Source organism: Barbus barbus, assembly GCF_936440315.1.
Source record: "Barbus barbus genome assembly, chromosome: 21".
NCBI classification, from domain to species: domain Eukaryota; kingdom Metazoa; phylum Chordata; class Actinopteri; order Cypriniformes; family Cyprinidae; genus Barbus; species Barbus barbus.
In genome coordinates, this window is record NC_136749.1 from 16,485,231 (window position 1) to 16,508,404 (window position 23,174).

The 23,174-nt window shown below is 36.7% G+C and overlaps 3 protein-coding genes across 6 annotated transcripts; 1 reads left to right on the forward strand and 2 right to left on the reverse strand.

Moving 5' to 3' along the window:
- The first annotated feature begins 34 nt into the window (after positions 1 to 34).
- LOC306887247 (E3 SUMO-protein ligase NSE2-like) lies at positions 35 to 3,586 on the forward strand. Of its 3 annotated transcripts, none has more exons than XM_079444854.1 (7): positions 35 to 107; positions 408 to 560; positions 672 to 784; positions 879 to 1,032; positions 1,121 to 1,215; positions 1,383 to 1,489; positions 3,077 to 3,515. In XM_079444854.1, exons 2-7 carry the CDS (start codon positions 446 to 448, stop codon positions 3,186 to 3,188), a joined length of 696 nt encoding a protein of 231 aa, XP_079300980.1. In that variant the 5' UTR covers positions 35 to 107; positions 408 to 445; the 3' UTR covers positions 3,189 to 3,515. The 3 variants fall into 3 exon arrangements, with proteins under 3 accessions (XP_079300980.1, XP_079300979.1, XP_079300981.1); XM_079444855.1 differs by having other exon boundaries at positions 41 to 107; positions 412 to 560; XM_079444853.1 differs by having other exon boundaries at positions 35 to 560; positions 3,077 to 3,586.
- Positions 3,509 to 9,204, reverse strand: LOC306887240 (mitochondrial import receptor subunit TOM40 homolog). 2 transcript variants are annotated; one of them, XM_079444844.1, is made up of 10 exons: positions 9,120 to 9,204; positions 8,379 to 8,602; positions 8,223 to 8,290; positions 8,041 to 8,133; positions 7,153 to 7,254; positions 6,722 to 6,827; positions 6,119 to 6,241; positions 5,944 to 6,020; positions 5,737 to 5,839; positions 3,509 to 4,690 (listed from the first exon to the last, which is right to left on the reverse strand). In XM_079444844.1, exons 2-10 carry the CDS (start codon positions 8,599 to 8,601, stop codon positions 4,551 to 4,553), a joined length of 1,035 nt encoding a protein of 344 aa, XP_079300970.1. In that variant the 5' UTR covers position 8,602; positions 9,120 to 9,204; the 3' UTR covers positions 3,509 to 4,550. The 2 variants fall into 2 exon arrangements, with proteins under 2 accessions (XP_079300970.1, XP_079300971.1); XM_079444845.1 differs by lacking the exon at positions 9,120 to 9,204 and adding an exon at positions 8,885 to 8,931 and having other exon boundaries at positions 3,513 to 4,690.
- Positions 9,205 to 10,165: 961 nt separating this feature from the next.
- On the reverse strand, positions 10,166 to 18,830 carry LOC306887228 (putative ATP-dependent RNA helicase ddx6). Its single transcript, XM_079444818.1, has 14 exons — positions 18,682 to 18,830; positions 17,003 to 17,961; positions 16,794 to 16,857; positions 16,586 to 16,690; positions 16,244 to 16,373; positions 15,709 to 15,855; positions 15,121 to 15,215; positions 14,889 to 15,011; positions 13,030 to 13,158; positions 12,716 to 12,832; positions 12,217 to 12,280; positions 12,028 to 12,129; positions 11,710 to 11,918; positions 10,166 to 11,619 (listed from the first exon to the last, which is right to left on the reverse strand). The coding sequence occupies exons 2-13, from the start codon at positions 17,176 to 17,178 to the stop codon at positions 11,719 to 11,721; spliced, it is 1,452 nt and encodes a 483-aa protein (XP_079300944.1). The 5' UTR covers positions 17,179 to 17,961; positions 18,682 to 18,830; the 3' UTR covers positions 10,166 to 11,619; positions 11,710 to 11,718.
- Positions 18,831 to 23,174: the final 4,344 nt, after the last annotated feature.

A 23,174-nucleotide genomic window follows, 5' to 3' on the forward strand; every position in this document is an offset into this window, starting at 1 on the left:
ATGCATCATTTTGGATGGTCTGCCAACTGCCATTAATACCAGAAGAAGAAGAGGCGTTTTGGAACCGGAAACGGCTACTGCGTGGCGCTACTTTTGTGGAAGCTAAGGTTTCGTATCGTTTTATGTGATTATATTTGCAAAAAAAAAAAATATCATAGATAAGTAGTTTGAATGTTTTAGGGAAATTTTCGAAAACGAAAATGCTATAGCTTACCACTTAGATCAATAAATCGTTTGTAATCGTTGGTGCTAACTGAAAAATAATGACATAATTTAAAGATCATCATTCACTTCTAAAACTTTATAACGTTATTTTTTCCTTAAGTTCCTTAAGGAAAAAAGAAATGAAGTGAATGGTGACATTAATTGCTTTTCGGTTTATCATATCTTTTTGTGATCTATTGAAGAAAGTCAGACAAGTGTTGCAGTTATATAGCTTCCAAAGATGTCTCTAAGTTCAGTGCAGTCCACCTTGTCCACTCTGAAGTCATGTCAAGCAGATATTGGAGGCTGTATGGACATGGTATCAGATGTTGCGCTGGGAATAGTTGAAGCACAAGGTGAGTGATATCTGAAAGATCATGTGACATTGAAGACTGGAGTAAGGGCTGCTGAAAATTCAGCTTTCTTTTGGACGTACTTTTCAAAATGTACCTTATATTTGATTTCAGGTATGGATAACAGTCCAGCTCTGAAGAAGCTGGAGGAGATGATTCTGGAGTGCTCGAGACTGGACAGAGAAATCAACTGTTTTGTGGAGTCTGTTGATGAAATGACTGCTCAGGTTTGTCTTAACTGATTGTCACTGGTGATTCATTTAGACACACAGTCTTTGTCAAGACTCCCATTAAGCAACCTGGCCTCTCTATGTTCTGTAGGTCAGACATGAACCTCCCGAGGCCATGGTTCACCTGAGAAACTCTGTAAAGGAGCGATTCACTGAGCTTATGGCTGGAGTTACAGATGCAGACCTACAAAGGCACAGCAAGGTCGTTGCCTTCAGAGATAGTGTCAGGAAATTTGCCATGCAAGGTGAGGAACTCATCTCTTCTTGCAACACAACAAAGTGTTATAAGTGATGCAGTTCCTAATAGTATTTTTATGCATAATGTATATGCAGGAGGTCAAACTGCTGCTGAGAATGAAGAAGAGGAGCTGGATGAGGACATTGCTGTAACACAGAGCCAGACAAACTTCATCTGTCCTCTCACCCAGGTAAATGTCAGCATCATTTCACATCATCAAGTGCACAAGATGTTATAGACCTTGAGTTGAAAATTCACATTTGTAGTGCTGTTTTTGTGTTACTTGTATTGCAAGAAGAAGAAACATATAAAAAATGTCATATCATTCAAACCTTTTACCATACCTTGTTCTGACAGGATGAGATGGTCAATCCAGTGAAAAACAAGAAATGCCATCATTACTATGACCAAGAGGCTGTACTTGAAATGATTAAGGCCAAGCACAAAAATAAGAAGAAATTTCGGTATGTTGCCCTAAAAAAAGTATACAGTTATTGTGCATAATTAATTTCCATATGCAGTCCAACAGGGCTGCATTTATTTGATGAAGAATGCAGTAAAACGGTAATATTGTGAAATATTATTACAATTTAAAATAACTGTTTTTTGTTTTAATTAATATGTGATTGCAAAGCAAGTCTTCACAGTGTCACATAATCCTTCAGAAATCATTCTAATATGCTGATTTGCTGCTCAAAAAAAACATTTATTTTTAATGTTAAACTTAATGTTGTTATTAAATCTTAAACTTATACCAGTGTTACATTTAAAGCGATATTTCACTCAAAAATGAAAATTCTGTCATCATTTACTCACCCTCAAGTATTTCCAAACCTGTATGAATTTCTTTCTGCCGAACACAAAGTTAGATATTTTGAAGAAAGTTTGTAACCAGGCTGTTTTGGGGCACCATTGAGAAAATACTATGGAAGTCAATGGTGCCCCAGAACTGCTCTGTTTCCCACATTCTTCAGAATATCTTCCTTTGTGTTCAGCAGAACAAAGACATTCATACAGGTTTGGAACTACTTGAGGGTGAGTAAATGACAGAATTTTCATTTACTCATTTAATTCAGACAGAACTATCCCTTTAATATCAATGTTAACACTTATCAGTGTTAAAAACAGTTTTGCTGCTTAAAATATTTGTGGAAACTAGAGGTGTGGGATATTGGAAAAAAAAAAAAAGATATCTCGATATTTTGGGGGATTAGTTTGATAACGATTATCAGACGATGTTTTGCTGAGTGTGTTATTGTGCTGATATCTGACTACTGTGGACAGCTGCAGTTATTGATATTCTTCATATTCTGAGTGGTCAGTTCACATCACTGATATTTGAAATTGTTTTAAAATGAAAAGATACTTTAAATGTGAAATTAAAACCGCCAGCAGGTGGCAGCAAGTCACTGTTAATAACTGAGTCATTGTGACTGAACCGGATCATTTAAAAACAGTTGATTCATCCAGTTTGGAATAATTTTTTGATGGCAAAATGGAGCAAAAACAGGCAATATGGTGTCTAAAACGTAAGTCTTTTAATATTCATATTTTAATATTGGTTATTGAGCTGTTGTATAAAATCAATATTGCATTTTTAATCATGAGTTTTTGAAGAAAAATCTGCACTCTTTGTGTGTTATTAACCATATGAAATATATAATTTTCTGCCCCATATCTTCAATTTTGTGATCATTCTTAGTGCATTTTATTAGACTGAATCATGCAGTGAAAGAACACTCTAAATGTGCACATGCTCTAGTCTTCATCACGTAATGTAAGCGTGTTTTGTTTTTGCAAAATACTCGATAATGTAAAATTACATATCGTTAAAACATCAATTATGATTTTATTGCAGACTATATATATCGCACACCCCTAGAAACCACCATTTTGTCAGGATTATTTGATGAACAGAAAAGTGATTTAATTTTTTTAACATTGTAAAAGTGTTTACTGTCACGTTCCATTAATGTAACATATCCTTTGAACTGTAGTGTATAGAACAATGTAACAGCCACTGTTGCCAACTTTTCTGTCGTTCTTCACAGCTGTCCAAAGGTTGGCTGCGGAAACAGTGATGTTCAGCTGTCAGATCTCGAGTTGGACCTGGTTATGAAGAGAATGATCCAGAACCATAAGAGACAGACCGGAAAAACTTGATTTAACTAAATCAGTCCTGCAGATGTTACAGTTGTTCAGTCTATGGTTTTGCCTAAAAGTTGAAATGTTGAACTGGAGGCTTTTTTTTTTTTAACCAAAATTTGGTTCATGTTAATCTATAACACATTTATAGTTCATGTTTGTAATACAAATATAAATGCACTATGCTTGTTAATGCTGACCTTTTTTTTTTGCACTGTTCTCATATTACCTCACTGTCAAACCTCAAATCAACTAGGCATTTTATCCTGCAGCACTTGGTCAAACAGAGTAAGACTTTGTTCATCTCTAGCAATGACAATAAAAACCTGCTTCTTTTCAAAACTCAATTCACAACCAAATGTTTATTCAACATAATTGCACTGTAAAATAATTCACTAAAATCAGGCCAGGTACTCCACCATGTCACAAAGACATGAAATCAGCATGAGACATGGGCATTAAAACCATCTTAAGTTGTACAGGTTTATTACAGTGTCTGCACCAACCCTTTGACTGCGTACAACTAATTAAAACAATACAAACTTTGGAAATTCTTCCATGTGGAAAATTCAGTGATACATTTCATGTCGAGACGCATAAAAAGGACAGTCTGATTAGTTACACCCGGTCAATATGAAAGTGGCATTTGAATTTGGCCCTAAGACCCTAACAGACAAATACAGGAAAAAGACCTCATGATCAAAAGTCTCAGACAGTTCTGATTGAGTAGTTATATGAGACAAAGGGACATAACCCATTATTTAAACCCAGAGCTTCCCATGCATTGAATTTTCATAGTTGACATACACAGCATTTCATTATTTAAGTGAATTATTGAAGATTAAGTCATTTGAATTTTTACATTAAGTAAAAAAAAAAAAAAAAAAAACCGCCTGACCGCATTTATATAGACCAAAAGATTATTTTTGTTCACTGATCAAAAAATGAAGACAGCATAAGTCTTTTGCTCTTAAGAAAACCGTCTTATGAAAAGAGAAAGCATAATTTTGTCTCAAAAAGAGAAAAGGCATGTCCACATTTTCTGACTGTATCAGAATGAATCATTGTGAATATGGATACGCACGTCCTTTCAAAACACCTGTAATGTTATGCATTTCATACATCCACATGATGTGCATTTAAAAACAAACCTTATGTGACTGTCTGTTGATCAGATAACTGAACATTTAGATTGATGAGAGCTCTGCTGGACAGTCCTGCAAGCTCTTTGTCCTGGTCCGTCCATGTGAAGGTTCAACACACTAATACTGGGAGTCTGAGTCAGTTTCAGTGTTGGTCCATGTCCCCATGTCTCTTTTCACCGGTCCAAGCGTGGTGGAGGGTTGTATCTGTTGAGATTCTTGAGTCGCCACAGCCGTTCTATCCGATGGTGATGCCGAAGCCACACTGAAACTTGTTTTTGCGGTGGTTAAGGAAGGCGCCTAAAGCTAGTGATAGAGGAAGGGGTACCAGCTTCTTTTCCAGCGTCGCTCCCACAACCCAGTTGCTATCTAAAGAACCTGAAGAACAAGAAGAGGACAGGGAAGCTTAGCAATGGAACCAAACTGGAACAAACTTGAAAGTAGGTTTGCACAATTAATCGAAATAAAACCAAAATCACGATACAGCTTACTGCAATGGCTGCAATTTAATTAAATAAATATAAACACACTGTGTGTTCAGAGTGAAACACGGCACTGTGTTCTTATGTGTGAGCATCTTACTATCCACTGATGTTTGAGCGTCTCAGTTCACAGTACATTTTGTTCCATGCAAACTCTGAGTTTGGATCATTTTAATATGAATTTGTGGACGCATTATGCACTAACAATCTTCCCAAATTTGTAATGTGCTTAACGATCCCAAACTGGAACAATAGCATGAAACACTGACCAACAAAACAAAGCTTTAAGGGCTTTCTGTGGTTTTCCATCAATATAAAAGTTTGATGGTTTAACATTTGAAATTAAAGAGATTAATACAGCCATAAATATAATTGCTGTAAATTTACAGTTAAAATGTAAAATACAATCATTATTATATAATAACATATTATAGAATACTTAAATATTTTTTAAATACTTTAGTAATATTTGTATTATTTAGTAATAATCATACTCTTGATAATAATACTACTAATAAATTATATTTTTCTTGAATACTGTTTGAAATATTACAATAGTAGTATTTATTTTGTTTTTATTTAGTAATTTTTTTTATCTTTTTAGTAATAAAAGTACTACTACTACTACAACAAACAATCATTATTTAATAGCCATATTGATATATAAATTAATTTTTTTTTTAAATCAATTTAAAATCATTATGGCAATTTTTATCTGATAAATCATAATCTGGGGTGCATTTCCCAAAAGCATCGTTATATGGTCGTTAGTTCCACTGAACTCTACTGGTAACGACGGAACTTGCGACCATAGTTGTTTTTTGGAAACGCACCCCAGATTGATTCCCCAAATTGTGCAGCCCTACATGAAAGTGTGCAAATAATTCAAATCAATCTCAAATTGTTTTGAATGCAAGTGTTTTGAGAAAAGTCTTTCAATACCTTTAAAAAGCAGATTTGCTTTAGGTACATCCAACTGATAACCAAACAACACACTTGTGTCCTGCATCCGTGTGCTAGCCTCAAACTCTACCCCAATCTGGAGCTGTAGGAGGTGTTCAAATTCAAAGGAGTCAGATTAACAGATCAAGGGTCTTATCTCATGTAACAAATCTGTCATTTAATACAGCTATTTATGGTATGAAGTACCTGGTCATTGGCTTTGTGGTAATATGAGGCATGTGCACCAGCTCCTCCAACAGTCAACGTGGCGACATAGTTACTACCTGAGGATGAAAACATACAGGTCCAATCAGTACATTTAATCGAATTATGAATTTCTGCCAAACCTTAAATTGAGACAGAATGATCTGCAAATGACCACCTGTGTATCTGCCCACAAATGATGTGACGGTGCCCTCTTCTCCTGGCCTCCTGTGATAGACCAATTCACCACCCAATACCAAAGCAGGAGACAAGGACTGGAGGTAGTGCGCCACAAGGATACCTAACAGACCAAACATGAAAGTGAATTTAAGCTCCTTGCGGATAAATAGTTTCCTCATAAAACTATTAAAAAAAATTGGCGTCAGTAAGATTTTTTTTTAAAGGAAATTTCTTTAATTCAGGAAGGATGCATTATATCATATTACATCAAAGAAAAGTATCAACATTTCCACAAAAATCTAAAAGCAGCACAGCATGATATGAAATGTCACTAAATTATATGATATGATATATGAAATGAAATATGACACTAAAGACTGGAATTTTGCCATCACAAGAACAAATGACACTTTACAATACATTCAAATAGAAAACAGTAAAAAAAACAAAATACAATACATTACTGCATTTCTGATCAATAAATGCAATCTTAAAAAGAGAGCATTACAAAAATCTTACCGACTCCAAACAAACATAACATCTTGTATTGTATTTTTGGAACTTGACAGTCATGGACTACAGCAACTGCAAGATTTGTTACCAGATCCAACGAGAACATCTGGGTTGCCAAGGGTAACAGAAGCTGTGAAGTCATCACCACGATATTCTGCATCACACTGCCAGTTTACAAACTTGTGTTGCTGCGTCTGCAACACATCATTTATTCAGGCAATTAATAACAATACACTATGCAGCATTGCACCTAATTTTCCACAACAACAGATCTCTGGACAAAGCTGCAATTTTAAAGAGCATTAGATCATGTAATTGGGATTAACTTCTTAAAGCCCATGAACGGATTTATTTCTTCTCACCATATTTTCAGAAATTATTTTTCTAACAATACGAGAGAAACAGATAACACATAAGCACATAACTGATCCAACTGAAACAATACATCCGTGTCATCAAAAACTATACCACGTGGAGGATCTGCTGATTCACTTTCATAGTTTGTGAACATGTGCTTACCTGCATTGCCACTTTAGAGCGAATGCGGCTGGTAAGTTGATGGATGACCTGTGCGTTTAGACTGCCTGTGTTGTCCATGTCACCTACCATGACCGGAAAAGACTGAGGGGGGAAAAAGGTCAGGCGTTAACATCACATTCTACTCAGCATTTCAGTCTGACACAATATTGGCATAAAAATAAAGTGATTATAGACAGTGTTATTTAGTTTCACTGAGACTATTATAGACTATACTATTATACTTTGTCAATATTTTCAATTATTTACAAAAAAAAAAAAAAATGAGTGGTGTCACTGCATTTATATATATATATATATATATATATATATATATATACACATACATACACACACACACACACGATTGTTATAGGATTGTCTTTACTAACTGCCATTCAGATTACCATTTTATTTAATTGTTTCATAATTATACGACCACTGTTTTTTTTTTTTTTTTTTTTTTTTTTTTTTTAATGTCGTAATTGAATTGCTTCAAAGAGAATATTGTAAGGTTATTTTAGCATTATTGAAATACTATTATAGTTTTTATTTTTATATTTAGTTTTTTTTTTTCATAGAATCATTGAGATAATATTATAGTATTTTATTAATATTTTGAATAAGTTTTGTGTGGCATTTTTGCCTTTATTATGATAGGACAGATCAGAACTGACAGGAAGCAAAATGGGTAAGTGATGGGGACGGGATTGGGAAAGGTCCTCAAGTCGGGATTTGAACTAGGGATGTCTGTAGTGCAACAGCACTGTACGTCAGTGTGCTGCCCACAAGGCTATCGGCACTGACATTTGTATTTTTATATCTTCTGTTTTCTGTATAGCAAGCTGACAGGAAAACACTAGTCAGTTAAAAAGCAACTAAAAGACTCACCTCTGTAGGTCCTGTTTGCTTGCTGCCCACATATGTGGCTCCGAATCTGTAACCTGAGTCCCCCAAGGTGCTTAGAGTAATTGTGTGACTAACCTGAGGAAGCAAATGAAGATGTGATATATATTTGTGTCTTTTTATATTTCATTTCTATGTAGCAGAAATATAATTGTGTGATATCTGACCTGGAAGTGATTACTCAAGCCCTTGTTGACAACCAATCGTACCCCCTCCATCTGCACAGGGAAGACCTCTGAAAAGCAGACAAAACGATTATAAGTAAACACAATATAGATCATAAAACTGTAGAAGTTATGTCAGAAAATGACCCTAAGACAAACCTTTGCATTTCCGATGACACTCTTCAAATGTGCCGGGGTTGAGGAGGGAGGCCTCACCATCTGTCCCAGACTGCCCCTGTGTGCCTGAAGAGGCTGGGACTGCAGACACTGGGGGCATGGTGAAACCTGGGGGTACCGTCACCAGACCTGCGCCCCCTGGGGCACTGCCACCCCCTGAGGCTGGGGGTGGGTTTGGGTAGCTGGCAGCCAACACACTGCCCATGCTGAAGAAAAATACAAAAGTACAGTAAGATTGAAATAGCATTAAATGTTAACATTAGCTGACAAGAACCATAAGGCAAAAGGTCACGTTACTACAGTCAGAGACAGACTGGCAGTAAACAACATTTCTGTTTCCAACAAGAGCCAACTATCAAAAGCAAATGAAAACCTTCATCTCTCCCGGTTTACAAAGATGACAACTAGTCAAGCTGCGACTTTCCTGGCATGAGAGCCAGTTCTGCAACAACTAGAATCTAGCTCATTAGAGAAAAGTAGTGCACTACCATGTGCAGCTTCATTCACGCCTCATTGGCTACATAGCAGGTAAGCTAAGGTTAATGCTAGCTAACATGCTGTGACGTGAAAGAAAGAGTGGCACATATCTGAGTGAGACGCGAGAAAGAGGTTGTATTATATACTAGCTAGACAGTCGTTTCTATCCGTATATGGCGGACTAATAAATAGCAAATGTATGAATGCAATTTATGGAACTATTTGTAGGCCTCGTGCTATACTCACGTTTAGCAATGCAGTCCAGTTAAACGGCTGAGAGGCACCGGTAGAATGTAAGGGACAACCTACGCCACCGACGTCTTGGCCCGCCCATTCCGGCTGTATGAAGAGATGATTGGACAAAACACACCCCAACTGCCTGATGATTGGATACTGAGGATAGCGTCCTCGTGAGGTCATCCGAGAAGGAAATACGAGGGCCCGTGACGTATTTTTTCCACTCCTCCAGAGTTACTCTTCAAGGGTATGAGATGTACATTTGCATTTGTTATTGATACAAGCATGTTTTCGTTGTGTTACCTTAATACAACAATTAAAAATAGACGAAGGGATGTAACAAATCAGCAGTTCTTAAAAACAAAATAAGTGATCCTAGACGTTATTTAAAAAAATAAAATAAAGTGTTATTTTAGAGACTATTAGTTCTAATTCATACGTTGATTTACATTTTCCGTTTTTAATTTTAGTCATTTTGTTGCAAAGACTGGTATATCCTTCAGGAAAGCCAAAGCGTTGCCTATAATAAGCTTTTATTGCAAACAAGATTTCTTGAGAATTTTTTCCTTTATCAGAGCACAAAATCCTCATCTGAAAAGTTTCAAATCGTTGCCCTCAAGCAGGAGGTATTATTAATCTTTCTCAGAAGGGGCTTTCTTTTAGACACTTTAGCCTCCCAGAGAGAAATTGATGTCTGGAGAGTTTCTTCCATATCAGCCGAGGAGCCCCACAGTAATTTGTGTTGTGAGCGGCAACGGTGTTGTAATTTCTCTGAAACCCACCCTTTGTCTTGCTAAGCCTTGGTATTGTGTGGGTTGAGCCTTGTGGCTTTTTCCATTTTGTACCTTAGTTTTTAAGCATTTAATGTCAGTTAAGTAAATGCTACTGTGAAAAACTGCAATCTTCAATTAGATTATTTTACCTTATTTAAATATAATTTAGAAATTGTAGCTGGAGAAGAAACAGTTATTGATTTTGGACCAATTGCAACTGTGTCACTGGAGTGATAATATTAGTTTCCTTGACGTCAAGGTATTTGAAAGAAAACAAACATTTGGAGAATATGCTGGACTTTATTTTGCTTAAAAGAGAAGGGACAGGATAGGCTGGCATTATCATTTGGAGCAAAAGGCTTTGGCCATTTTCCCATGAATCCTCGCAGTAAAACATACAGCTTCTACTTAATACAACACATGTCCAAGAGACCACAATTCAACATTCAACAGGGGACACAAAAGTTTACACTTCGAGAGCTACCAACTTTATTACAGCTGCCATTTCATCACAGCATTTGTGCTGATGTTGTAAAAAAAAAAAAAACATTACTGTCTGTTTCTGTGCATTAGACACCACCAGGGGAAAACTGAATCTGATCGATAACATTTCATTGTTTTAATAAAATAAAACCTGACTATGTTTAAAAAAAAAAAAAAAAAAAAGGAACGCATATCTATATTGAACAACCTAAACTGTCCTCCAGATTTCAAAAATGCAGGTTGAAACTGAAGTCCGGCCTCACCAAACATCTGAGCTGGGGTACCTGGTTGTTGGACGCAAGCAAATCTATTTCTCACCCAGCCAATGCTGAGGTAGGTACGGTTCACTACCAACAAACTGGTGGGTCAAATAGAGAACAAGCGATTTATGGGGTTGAGGTATAAGAGAAGTCTAAATCTAGCAGGTGACAACAACAACTTCCACTGACAATCCTGACCAATGCAGAGTTTTGTTTTTTTGCTCCCTCCTACCTAGAGGAAGTATATAGTAGAGTAAGGCACTTAGAGTAACTGACTTTGAAGGGGGAGAAAAAAAAAAAGAGGGGTTGAATGTTTGATAAACGTTTGGGAAAGATGACATGGTGGCGAGTCGAAAGTTACCCAAAGAAAAAGACGAAATGTTGTCGGTTTGTATGTTTGTATATAGAACACAATCCGCTCTATATACACACACAAAGCTGTGAAAAACCAACAGAAGACCATTATGAATGTGTTAAACTTCCTGCCTGGTTTTCCCTGATCAACTGTAAAGCTCCAAGTAAAACTCATTCATTATATAATGTGCAAAAACCTTCCACATTAGGCGCTGGATAGACAGCACTAAATTTACTGCTTGTAAAGCTTGGGAATGTGTTTTTGGCACCCACTTCTGCCACTATTTTCTATTTTATTGTTCTGGTAAATGAAAGGGGGAAAAATCCTCATGAACAGCAGTTATGGACGGTGAATGGTCTTTGCCAGTGTTCTGGGTCCAAAGAATAGTGGCTTATTGTGCTCCAAATGGAAGAGGGGTAAGCATGCTTCAGTGAGTCCATTGAGAACAACAAAAACCTAATGACTTTATACTGGCACCTAAACCTGTGGCAGCTGATCACATTTTACCATGGCAGTTCCAGACCCCTGAAGCATTTGGTGAGGAAAAACTACAATAAACAAAAAAGAAAACGAGTTATCTTTGCGTCTGTCTTCAGTAGAAATTGTGCAGAATGCCAAGCATTGGTCCCTTTATTCTCCTAAAAGAAAGGGAGATATTGGTATATTGTCACGTCTGTATAGAAGAATAAGTTGTTCGGATCAGGTCATTTAGGACATGGCCTTCTTACCAGTAAGGGTTAATTATGCTCGTCTGCTTTGTGAGCAGCATCCTCTTCATCATGGTTCATGGAGTGAAACTCCGCCACGTACAGGCTCTTGTCAATGCTGCTGGGTATGGGCTTTATGTCAGTCATCAGCTGGTCCTCAGTACCCTTTAGGTTAAAACGATCTTCTGAGGTGATCAGGTTAACGGCCAGACCCAGATGACCGTATCTACCTGAGAACATACAGAAAACACTAAAATAAACTACATGTAGACACCAACAACAGATGAACAAAAAAAAAACAACATTAAACAGCCAGTCAAATCCTGAGCAGATGGTTACCTGATCGACCTATGCGGTGCAGATATGTCTCTGCATTTTTGGGGAAGTCAAAGTTGATCACTACATTGACAGCCTGGATATCAATTCCTCTTGTGAAAAGATCTGTGAGAGGAAAGATCCCACCAAAAAGGTTTCATAAGCATTTGGGGAAATCCCTGAAAACAGTTCTATGAATGTGGCTATCCGTACCTGTGCAGACCAGGTTCCTACACAGTCCGTTTCTGAAGTCATGGAAAACACGATTTCTGTATTCCTGCGATAATATAAAAATTTAGAAAAACAAAACCAAAAAAAAAAAAAAAAAAAAAAAAAAACCCACAGCATGCTCACCAAGACTGTATTTATCAAAAATACAGTAAAAGCAGCAATACTGTGGAAAACTATTTAAAATAACTTTTCTATTTTCCATTTATTTTAAAACTTAATTTCTGATTTGGTGCTCAATAAATATTTCTTATTAATATTAATGTTAAAAAACAGATGTGCCACTTGGTATTTGTGACCGTGATTATTATTTTTTTTTTATTATTTAGTCCAAAGAACATTAGACAGAAATCTTTAACATTATACATTACTGTTATTTGATACATTTAATGTCCCCTTTCTGAATTAAATTGTAATTTCTTTAAAAAAAGAAAAAGAAAAAAAAAACCTCTCGAAAAAGGGTTTAATGTATTCTGAAGCTGACCTGCATCATCTTGGCATGGATGTAAAAGCAGGAATAGCCTAGTTGCGTTATCTTCTTGGCGAGGAGTTCCACCCTTTGGGTGGAGTTACAGAAGATGATTGACTGGTTGATTTGGAGCTAGGAAATAAAAAGATTAAATATAAATGCAAGGAGAGGCAATGAAATTGTCCTAGGAGGTGAGGACACAGTACACACAAAGACAATACAGTTACTCAACTGTAGTATGCCAAAGAAGTTTTGGAATACTACAAATGGATAACTTGCAAAATACCAGTCAAATTTAAGGCATATCTGTCAAAGGAATGGTCGCTTACTCTGGAGAACAGTGTGTTGAGACAGTGCACTTTCTGTCTTTCTGTCACATAAGCATAGTACTGAGTGATGCCTTTCAGTGTCAGCTCATCCATCAGATTGATTTCATATGGCTTCTGAAGGTGTTTGCTCTACACAACAAGAGAGTGACATTAGCATGATTAAACGAGACATTTAAAAGGAACACTCCACCATTTTTCTCATTTTCCAACTCCAAGAGTTAAACAGTTGAGTTTTACAGTTTTCGAATCCATTCAGCCGATCACCAGATCTGGCGGTAGCACTTTTAGCTTAACAAAGATCATTGAATCTTGCTCAAATGACCAAAGAGTTTTGATATTTTTCCTATTTAAAACTTGACTCTTCTGTAGTTACATCATGTACTAAAAAAAAAAAAAAAGAAAAAAAACAGTACACAGAATCTCTTGGATTACAATTTGCAACTAGACGGATGCACTGTTACGTCCTCTAAAGTCAAAAATATGGGTGTTATATTAGACAGCAACTTATCCTTTGAAAATCATATTTCCCATGTTACAAAAACAGCATTCTTCCATCTTAGAAACATTGCCAAGCTTCAAAACATGCTACCTGTTTCTGATGCAGAAAAGCTAGTTCATGCATTCATGACCTCTAGACTGGACTATTGTAATGCACTGCTAGGTGGTTGTCCTGCATCTTCAATAAACAAGCTACAGATGCAAAATGCAGTGGCTAGAGTTCTTACCAGGTCAAGAAAATAAGATCATATTACCCCAATTTTACAGTCTCTGCACTGGCTACCTATTAAGTTCCGTATCATTTACAAAATATTATTACTTGCCTATAAGGCCCTAAATGGTTTAGCTCCTGCATACCTAACTTGTCTTCTATCACGCTACAATCCAACCCGCTCCCTAAGGTCGCAAAACTCTGGACTTTTGGTAGTACCAAGGATAGCAAAGTCCACTAAAGGAGGTAGAGCTTTTTCACATTTGGCTCCCAAACTCTGGAATAGCCTTCCTGATAACGTTCGGTGTTCAGACACACTCTCTCTGTTTAAATCTAGATTAAAGACACATCTCTTTAGCCAAGCATTCACATAATGCATCTTATAATCTTGTACTACAGTTATATCTGATCAAATGTACATTATTATTATTATTCTTTAGCTTGGGTTGAACAAATAATTTTTGCTTGGATGGAATAGCAGCTATGCTAATTATGTCTATTTGTTTCTCTGCTTCTGCCACGGGTAACTAGGAATTACAGAAGCTTCAGTCTGTATCCAACCCTTAAATGATCTGAGATGACCGAACACCTGAGAAAAGATAATGCCAACCCCTCAGAGGATGCCAATGCTCAGACAACATACAGAATTACCAAATTTTGCCATAAGTTAAATATATTAAGGTTCTGCAATATATAAATATATTGTGGAAACTTAATTTCCTGTAGAGCTGCTTTGCAACAACTTGTATTGTAAAAAGCGCTATACAAATAAACTTGAACTTACGAAGACTGACAGAAAATGAAAAGTTGCGATTTTCTAGGCCGATATGTCTAGGAACTATACTCTCATTCCGGCATAATAATCAAGGAACTTTGCTGCCGTACCACGGGTGCAGCAGGCGCAATGATATTATGCAGCGCCTAAAAATAGTTCCCAGCTATATCATAAAAGTTTTAACTATGCTAAAAGTGCTACCGCCAGACCCGGAGATCGGCTGAATGGATTCAAAAACGGTAAAACTCAAGTGTTTAACTCTAGTGGAGTGTTCCTTTAAATATGAGAAATAATCCTGGATATAGCAAGACATTTAACTTAAGACTAGACTGAATATATAAACCAAGGAGTTATTACAACAAGTAAAGCTCTTACCATAAACTTCTGCACACTGGTGGGGAAAGTGGCGGAATAGAGCAGAATCTGGCGGTTTTTGGGCAGGAAACTGATGATGTCCTCAATGAGCACCACAAAGTCTTGAGAAAGCAATTTATCAGCCTGTAAAAATAAATAAAAATAAAATGAATCAGACACCATGAACTTCAATTTTAGCATTCATTTAGAGAATATACTTAGTCGGAAATCTTTCTTGCATTATTTTTCTCACCTCATCCATCACAATCATCTGAGCTTTGTCAACCTTGGCCACACCTTTCTTCATCAAGTCAAGGATCCTTCCTGGGGTAGCTATTATAGCATGTACTGAAGAGACAAAAAAAATAAAAATAGGAAAGGAAAGGTTAACAGTGGGGGGGGGGGGGGGGGGGGGGGGGGGCTTGTATTCATCAAGCACATTTTGTCTTCTAAATAAATTAAATTCAACTGTCAAGATGACTTGCCCTGTATGTTATATCTTGAAACCATTAAGTGCAGGTAATTATGAAACTCCTTAACTAACATCACTTCTCTTTGAGAAACAAGGAAGCACAATTTAAGAATTGCTTAAATGACTGTGGCCTGGCAAGATGACAAGAATTCAGAAAAACAGTCAGTACATGTGACATCTGACAAAAAAAAACTTGAACATCACCTTTAAACAAAATATACTGAAGAATTTACACAAGTGCTTTAACAATATGATTGACTGTCATTTTAAATGTGTTACTTAAATTTCATTACCCACATTTAGTTTTGAAATCAAGTTTTTCTTCAAGTTTGGGAAACTCAAAGATGGTAGAAAACTCTCATCAATTACCAGTCTCATCAAGACGCATGATGTCATCCCTCAGGTTAGTGCCACCAGTTGTAGCCATAACCTTGACGCCACCAAGGTGCTTGCTCATGTTGATACTTATCTGGCTCACCTGCAGAGCCAACTCACGAGTTGGTACCAACACTATGGCTAAAACAAAGTTGGGGAGAGAGAGAGAGGGAGAAAAAGAAAAAAGTTAAATCACATTTATAAAACTAAAATTCAAAAGCATAGGGTCACCAAGATATTTTTTTTTTGTAAAGAAATTAGTACTCTGCTCAATTTAATCTGTTCTTGATGAATAAATGTAAAATCTTAGGCTTTTACATAATTACAAAATTGCATTACATCAAACTGTACAAAAATTTTAGTGTTACATTTTTTCCATTTCTTTCTTTTTTTAACATTTTTTATCAAATAAATGCATCCCTTGGTAAGCAAGAGACTTCAAAAGCACAGTCTTACAGACCCCAAATGTTTAAACTTTATAATCAATGCATTATACATAACTTATTTGCATTTCATATTATATTTCAACCTTGAACATAGTCCTTCTTCAGGTCAATCCTTTCCAAGAGGGGGATGAGGTAGGCTCCGCTTTTACCGGTGCCATTTTTAGCTCGGGCAAGAATGTCCCTCCCTGACAAGACAATGGGAATACTCTCCTCCTACAGGGACAGACAGCGTAGGGAAAGAAAAAATAAATAAATAAATAAATCTCAAGACAGGCTTATTTGACAACCATTTGGAAAGTCATAATCCAAGCAGACAAAACCAATCAACCACATTGGTTTTTTATAAATGTGTATAAGTATAATAAAAATGTGTTTAATGTGTACAGTATATAAAGGTTTGTAACAGTGTATACAGTATAGACTACCTGGATAGGGGAAGGCTTCTCCCAGCCCATTTCAAAGATGCCCATCAGCAGTTCCCTCTTAAGGCAGTAATCTTCAAACTCGTTTCCTTTGGTTGCAGTCACATCCTGTCAAAAAGGAGGATGATTAAAGTCAAAAACTGGGAAAAAGTGGACCAGCAACCAATTCAAAATACCGCCATCTAATAAGAAAACAAGTTTTTGAACTTACTGTGGTCCTCACTCTCATGTCTTTCGGTGGAAGCTGCAGGCACTTCTTCCAGTCATCACCAAACCTAGAAGAAATTGTTCATATTCAACTTTATACAGTTGTACTCGTAACAAACAGCTTAAATGACGCAATTGATGCAAGGAATCAATGTCAAAAGGAACCAGTGTCTTCAAAATATATATATAAAAAAAAAAATCAATAAAGATTACCTGATACCACCACTGCTTTGGGGTATACTGCTTCCTTTCTGGGACATCAGAGGAGTTTTTCCCGACTGTGATGAGGAAGTAAGCGATCCTGACTGGAGGTTCATGGGCTTGGACTGTCCATTCTGTTTGCTCATTGCCATGACTGAAGCAGGGATCTCTGTTCTCGCTGTAGCCATTGTCAGATGTTTTCCTCAACAGTTTCAAACAAATGAATCTTTTTGCTACTTTTCAGCTATTTGTAAAACTGTTTTACTGTTACGCTCACTGCGCTTTTGTGTAAACAGTTTCTGGTACGTACAGACCTCTTAAAAAGAAGAGTGCCTGGCGTATAACAATTGTTTATAATAAGCTCTCCCAAAAAAGGAGAAAATTATATTTATATGAATAAATATATCACAAGCCTAGAGCCAACGTACAAAATAACTAGCAAACAGGTACTTGTAAAATTCAAGTCTTGCACAAGGATTTTCAAAAAAATGCAAGTTAGCAAAAAAATCTATTAATGCTTTTCAAGTCACTTTTTACATTATCCCTGAAAATGTACAAAGTATTCACTTATTTTATTTTTTTCAAAAAATTTTTTTTTAAACAGCTGGATTGCAGAAATCCTATAGTACCCTCTGTATTTCTTTTGGTATCAAAAAAAAATATATATATTTATAAAGTATTTACATTCAAAAGCACAAGGCTCAGCTGAAGGTTTTTAATGTGCTTTTAAAATTCCCGTATTCTTTGTCATGAGGAATTTCAAACTTTGCTCAGTGTCACTTGCTCCTCTTTAACCTGCTGAAAAACTCCAAACTGAGGGATTTCAAACTTAAAGTCAATGCAGGATTACAAGTCCAAAATAAAGTTAACAATCCATAAGTGTTTCCACGCTTAACTTCACGATGTCTCGTCTTTTTTCCCCTCACTTGGTCACAGTTCCTGAACACTTAGTGGAGGAATTTCTGGATCACCTGCCAAATATGAAAGATACAACATATAATTTTTATCATATAAAGCATAACTATTTCTTGCAGGAGTAAAGGTGTAGTTTCACAGTTTGTCTTTAAATACTTTAGAACAGACGTGTTCGATTTAGATTAAATAGAACACATACACATACACATCCTGCTAGCAAGACACCCACGTTTAGCTAACAGTTTCTAACACTTATTAAAAGTGTGGAAGCACTTGGAACTTATTTGCTAAGTTGTATTAATAACACTTCTGATTTAAATCGAAACGGATTCAAGGTCATTTAACGTTGCTAATTCGCTAAAGGTTTACCGATTATATCTGAAGCGAAAAGTGTGCGTAAGAGTCGTGAGTTGTTTGCCGAGCCAAGTTAACTGAGCCAAGTTAGCCGACAAGCAGCACAAAGGTGGTTTATCGACAAAAGTTTTCTCCTTCCAGATTCAACGCGTGAGTTCAGGCAGGCAGTTCCCAACATTGAATAAGAACAACACAGCGCAGCACATTTTTCTGGGGACATGGTGAATTGTATTTACTGAGGAGTGGGATACAGGTGAACTATTTGAAAGTCTTAAAGTGCATGCTAGCTCAACCTGCCAGCGGTTACATTGTTAAGACAGGTTAGCTTAGCTAGATGCTAACAAGAGCGCAAGAGAGACCCACTATGCACGTTGGGAAAGATAAATGCCAAATTCAATTACAATTATATCCAAGTTCGTTACCTCCGAATTTTGAAGGATTTGAATCTTCGAGGATTTGATTAATTCTTCGAACGTTTCTTGAGAAATTCTTTGTTGCTGTGGCTTTTGTCTCTTCCGTCTAGAGATTTAACATGGCCGTGCGCTCAATCGATCTCGGAGGACATATACGCACGAATCGAAATCGACCAATCAGGTGACAGAGTTTGAATTTAGTGGGCGGTACCATTATCAAATCCGCCTCCGTGTATGACTTTTCTAAAAGGAAAATATTTATTTTTTTTATCTGTTTTGCTATTAGGAAAATGTTATATTCATCAAACTAAATGGAGTAACTTAAAACCCAATTTTGCTCATTTTCAAACAGACTTTAAAGCTTATTTAGAATCTATAAAGTTTTTTAAAAAATCATAAAGCCCAAAGAACCGTCTTTGCTAAATGAATTAAAAATATGCTTGTGATGCCCTTTTATTTTATTTTTTATCATTTTGTTTATTTTTTAAATTAGTATTTTATTGTTTTTTATTTTATTTAAATTGTCTCAATTTGTGTTTACAAAATGTGTAAATATGAGAAATATGTGAAGAACTTGCTGTTGAAATTTGTCATTTTGAAAGTTCAATAATAATAATAATAAAACTTCTATGTAGGCACTTTTAGACCTGTGGATGTATAGAAACACTTTTTTACACATCATAGAAGATTAAGAATATTTATTTCATAATAGATTGCTTCTTTCTTTTATTGATACACCACAATTTAATATTAAGCAGGCTCTTCAATGACATGGCAATTTTTTTAGTTCTGAAACATTTAGTCATGTTAGAAAAATAAAAAATATATATTATTGATATGAATAATTTTCACAACAGCTATATTGAAATGGTTTGTGTTTTGATCAGTGAAGTTTAAAATATGAAATATAGTCCAGGTGAAAAGTGCAAAATTTGAGGCGATATGTTCACTTCTTCATAAAAGCATGAAACTTGGTACAGTTGTACAGGTTAGGACCCTGAACATTTTCAGAAATGGAACCATGGCAAAAACACCTCGTGGTTGCCATGGCGACCATTTTACTTTCCGCCATAAACAAATAATGTATTTTGTGTCATATCTCCTGAACTTAACGTGATAACGCAGAAAAGGTGATGCCCACCCCTATGTTTTGATGGTCAAGGATTACAATGATACCATAAAAACATAAACTCTTCAGGTGAAGAGTTAATGGTGAAATCAGCAATGCGAGAAAATCACAGTATCTGAGCATCACAGTATCACAGCATTTACAAAAGTCCATATTATGGCTATTATTTTTTTCTCTCTTTGATAATTAATATTTTGTTAAATAGTATAATAAAAGATTGTTTTAATTAATTGATTATTAATTTGTTACATTTATATAGTGCTTTCCTGGGTACTCAAAACGCTTTACATGGAAGGGGGAATCTCCTCAACAACCACCAATGTGCAGCATCCACCTGGATGATGCGACTGCAGCCATATTGCGCTAGAACACCCTCCACACACCAGCTTAACTAATATTTTATTAGGGGACATACAGTGGAACGAAATGTCGTGTCTCGCAGGACCACGGTGCTACATAAATACAGACATACAACAATGAAGTAAAAAAACACTATAAACCTATACACTACTAACAGATTTAACTATAAGTATACTATATATAAGTATTTACCCTATACAAACTAAAAGAATAAAGGATAAAAAATACAACTCCATGTTTGAAGGAAGACATGATGTTAGCATGTCTTCCTTCAAACAATCCCTTGTATGAATCCTAGCTTCTCCCAAAGTTCTGACTGTGGGATAGACTTTTATACCTGGAGACAAAAGGACTAGAAACAACAGATACTGTTAGGACCTTTCCGCTGGAGATCCTGCAATCTACAAGATGTTCTTGAGGAATGCTGTTCCTTTGTTATTCTAATAGAATGGACCAATTGGTTTGCACCTTTCTAGACACAGTTACATTATTTCTTTCACAGAATGACCAACTGAACTTTAACCAATCAGGTTTCAGCAGCGGCCATTCAACTGAGACAGCTTTGCTGTCGGTCACTGCAGTCCTGTAGATAGAGAAAGCTGATTCCAAATCATCAGTTCTTCTGCTGGATCTATCTGCCACTTTTGACACTGTGAATCACCAGATTATGTCTACCACCACCGGATCTGCACTCCACTGGTTTGAATCTTATCTCACAGGTAGGTCTTTCAGGGTTTCCTGGGGAGGAGAGGTATCCAATGAACATCAAATGGTCACAGGATTTTCTCAGGGATCAGTTCTTGGACCCCTCCTCTTCACCATATACACTACATCACTGGGACCCATTATACAAGCACATGTTTTCTGCTACCATTGCTATGCTGATGACACACAGCTTTATCATTCATTTCAACCAGACAATCCAATAGTAGCTGCATGGATCTCAGGCTGCCTGGCGGACATCTCCGCATGGATGAAGGAACATCACCTGCAGCTCAAAGACTGAGCTTCCCGTTTTCCCTGCCACTCCGACTCTGCAGCATGATTTTTTGGTGACCAGCTGACCTTCAAGGACCATATTGTAAAAACAACTTGATCATGCATGTTTGCATTGCGCAACATCAGGAGCATTAAGTCCTTCCAAACAGAGCATGCTGCACAACTTCTTGCCCAGGCCCTTGTCCTTTCTAGGCTGGACTATTGCAATGCTCTTCAAGCTGGACTTCCATCAAATGTTTCAGAATGCAGTGGCACGACTGGTCTTCCATGAGCACAAAAGGGCCCATTTCACATCTCTCTTTATCTCCCTGCACTAGCTACAGGTTATGGCTCGAATCAAGTTCAAGACATTGGTGTTTCCATACAGAACAGCCACAGGCTCAGCCCCTCCTACTTCCACTCACTCTTAGGAATCTACAGCCCCTCTAGCCTGAGATCTGTAAGTAAGTGATGCCTCGTGGTAACATCCTAGAGAGGCATTTTCGTTCACCTTTCCTGGCTGGTGAAATGATCTTCCCACAATCGCAGTACTCAGACAGCAACATAGTTTTGGTCCAGATCCGGCCCGCATCTGGCCCGTGTGAAATCCATGCGGGCTAGATGTGGGCCGGATCTGGGCTGACACTGCTTGCTGTCTGGGTAATTAACAGAACACCCGACATGTTATCTGACAGCAACACTAATTTAATTCCATACCCGACCCATTTGACATAAAAACTGGGACCCGAACCGCACCTGCATTAAAGCTCCAACATGAGGTAGACAAAACTCATTAAACCTTTTATTCAACTTGTGAATAAATTTAAATACAGAAAGCAAGCAAAGACCCTTCCTTTTAATATAATCACTGCAGCTGTCAATCAGTGGCAGTGTGATTGGCTACATTGCTCAGCATGTACTAGACCAAATTGAAATAGTCTTGGTTATTGGACCCGCAACCCACCCGTGCTTGTCACCATCCCGCACCCGCTCCACACCCTACACATAAGTATTATTCCACATCAGATATTAGAGATTCACCGTGTACAACATAATCCACCCCTTGTGGACAACATAATAGACAACTCTGGCCCCAGAGAGAGATTGGAAATTAAGTTTACATTGTGCAAGAAATTATGATCCGCACTCACGAGAACAGTCTTCTTTTTCCGTTTAATTCAACAATCATCACCAATAGGGAAAGACACAAACGTTTTGGCTACCAAGCCTTCCTCAGCGTGTAAAGCAATTACATCCCTCAAATCACCAATTAATTAATTGACAAAGTGATTTAACAGATTAACGCACCAAAATAAATAAAAAAGATCAAGTAACGGAGGAGCGCGGTGCAAACGACAATGTTAAATTAAGTTTACATGAAATATGAGAATTTTAATTCTGCATCTTCTGAGATTTCATTGTAATCCTTCTAATAAAGTCACTGAATTAACTGTTTTTTTATATATATCTATGAAATATATGATAGTACTCTTGAAAACAATCTTTGAATGTATTATTGAATAAAATATTAGTTAATTATCAAATAAAGAACAAATTAATAGCCATAATATGCACTTTTGTAAATGCTGTGATGCTCAGATACTGTGACTTCCTTCTCACATTGCTGATTTCACCATTAACTCTTCACCTGGACAGTTTATGTTGCTGTATATGGGATCATTGTAATCATTGACCATGAAAACATAGGGGTAGACATCACCTTTTCTGTGTTGTCATGTTTAGTTCAGGAGATATGACACCAAATACATAATTTGGTTATGGAAAGTAAAATGGTCGCCATGGCAACCATGAGGTGTTTTTGCAATGGCTCCATTTCTGAAATTGTTTAGGGCCGCAAACTATACAAGTGTACCAAGTTTCATGCTTTTATGAAAACGTTAACATTATTTTCACATATTACCTGGACAAATAATGGAATATATTTTAAGATAAAAAGAAAATTGGACAAAAGGTAGGCTAAATAAATCTATACATAAAGAGCATTTGAAAAGTAGTGAAAAATGAAGGCATGGAA

Bases quoted from the DNA above. Each gene is read 5' to 3' on its own strand.
- LOC306887240 (XM_079444844.1), bottom strand. From the start codon at position 8,601: ATGGGCAGTGTGTTGGCTGCCAGCTACCCAAACCCACCCCCAGCCTCA. The intron at 8,134-8,222 runs GTCAGATATCAC...TTGCTTCCTCAG, and splicing joins GCTTGAGTAATCACTTCCAG to GTTAGTCACACAATTACTCT. The intron at 5,840-5,943 runs GTACTTCATACC...CACCTCCTACAG, and splicing joins ACCACAAAGCCAATGACCAG to CTCCAGATTGGGGTAGAGTT.
- LOC306887228 (XM_079444818.1), bottom strand. From the start codon at position 17,178: ATGGCTACAGCGAGAACAGAGATCCCTGCTTCAGTCATGGCAATGAGC. The intron at 16,374-16,585 runs GTAGTCTATACT...CTGTCCCTGTAG, and splicing joins AGAAGCCTTCCCCTATCCAG to GAGGAGAGTATTCCCATTGT. The intron at 15,216-15,708 runs GTAATTGATGAG...TTGTCTCTTCAG, and splicing joins CATGCGTCTTGATGAGACTG to TACATGCTATAATAGCTACC.
- LOC306887247 (XM_079444853.1), top strand. From the start codon at position 446: ATGTCTCTAAGTTCAGTGCAGTCCACCTTGTCCACTCTGAAGTCATGT. The intron at 561-671 runs GTGAGTGATATC...ATTTGATTTCAG, and splicing joins GGGAATAGTTGAAGCACAAG to GTATGGATAACAGTCCAGCT. The intron at 1,216-1,382 runs GTAAATGTCAGC...TTGTTCTGACAG, and splicing joins TCATCTGTCCTCTCACCCAG to GATGAGATGGTCAATCCAGT.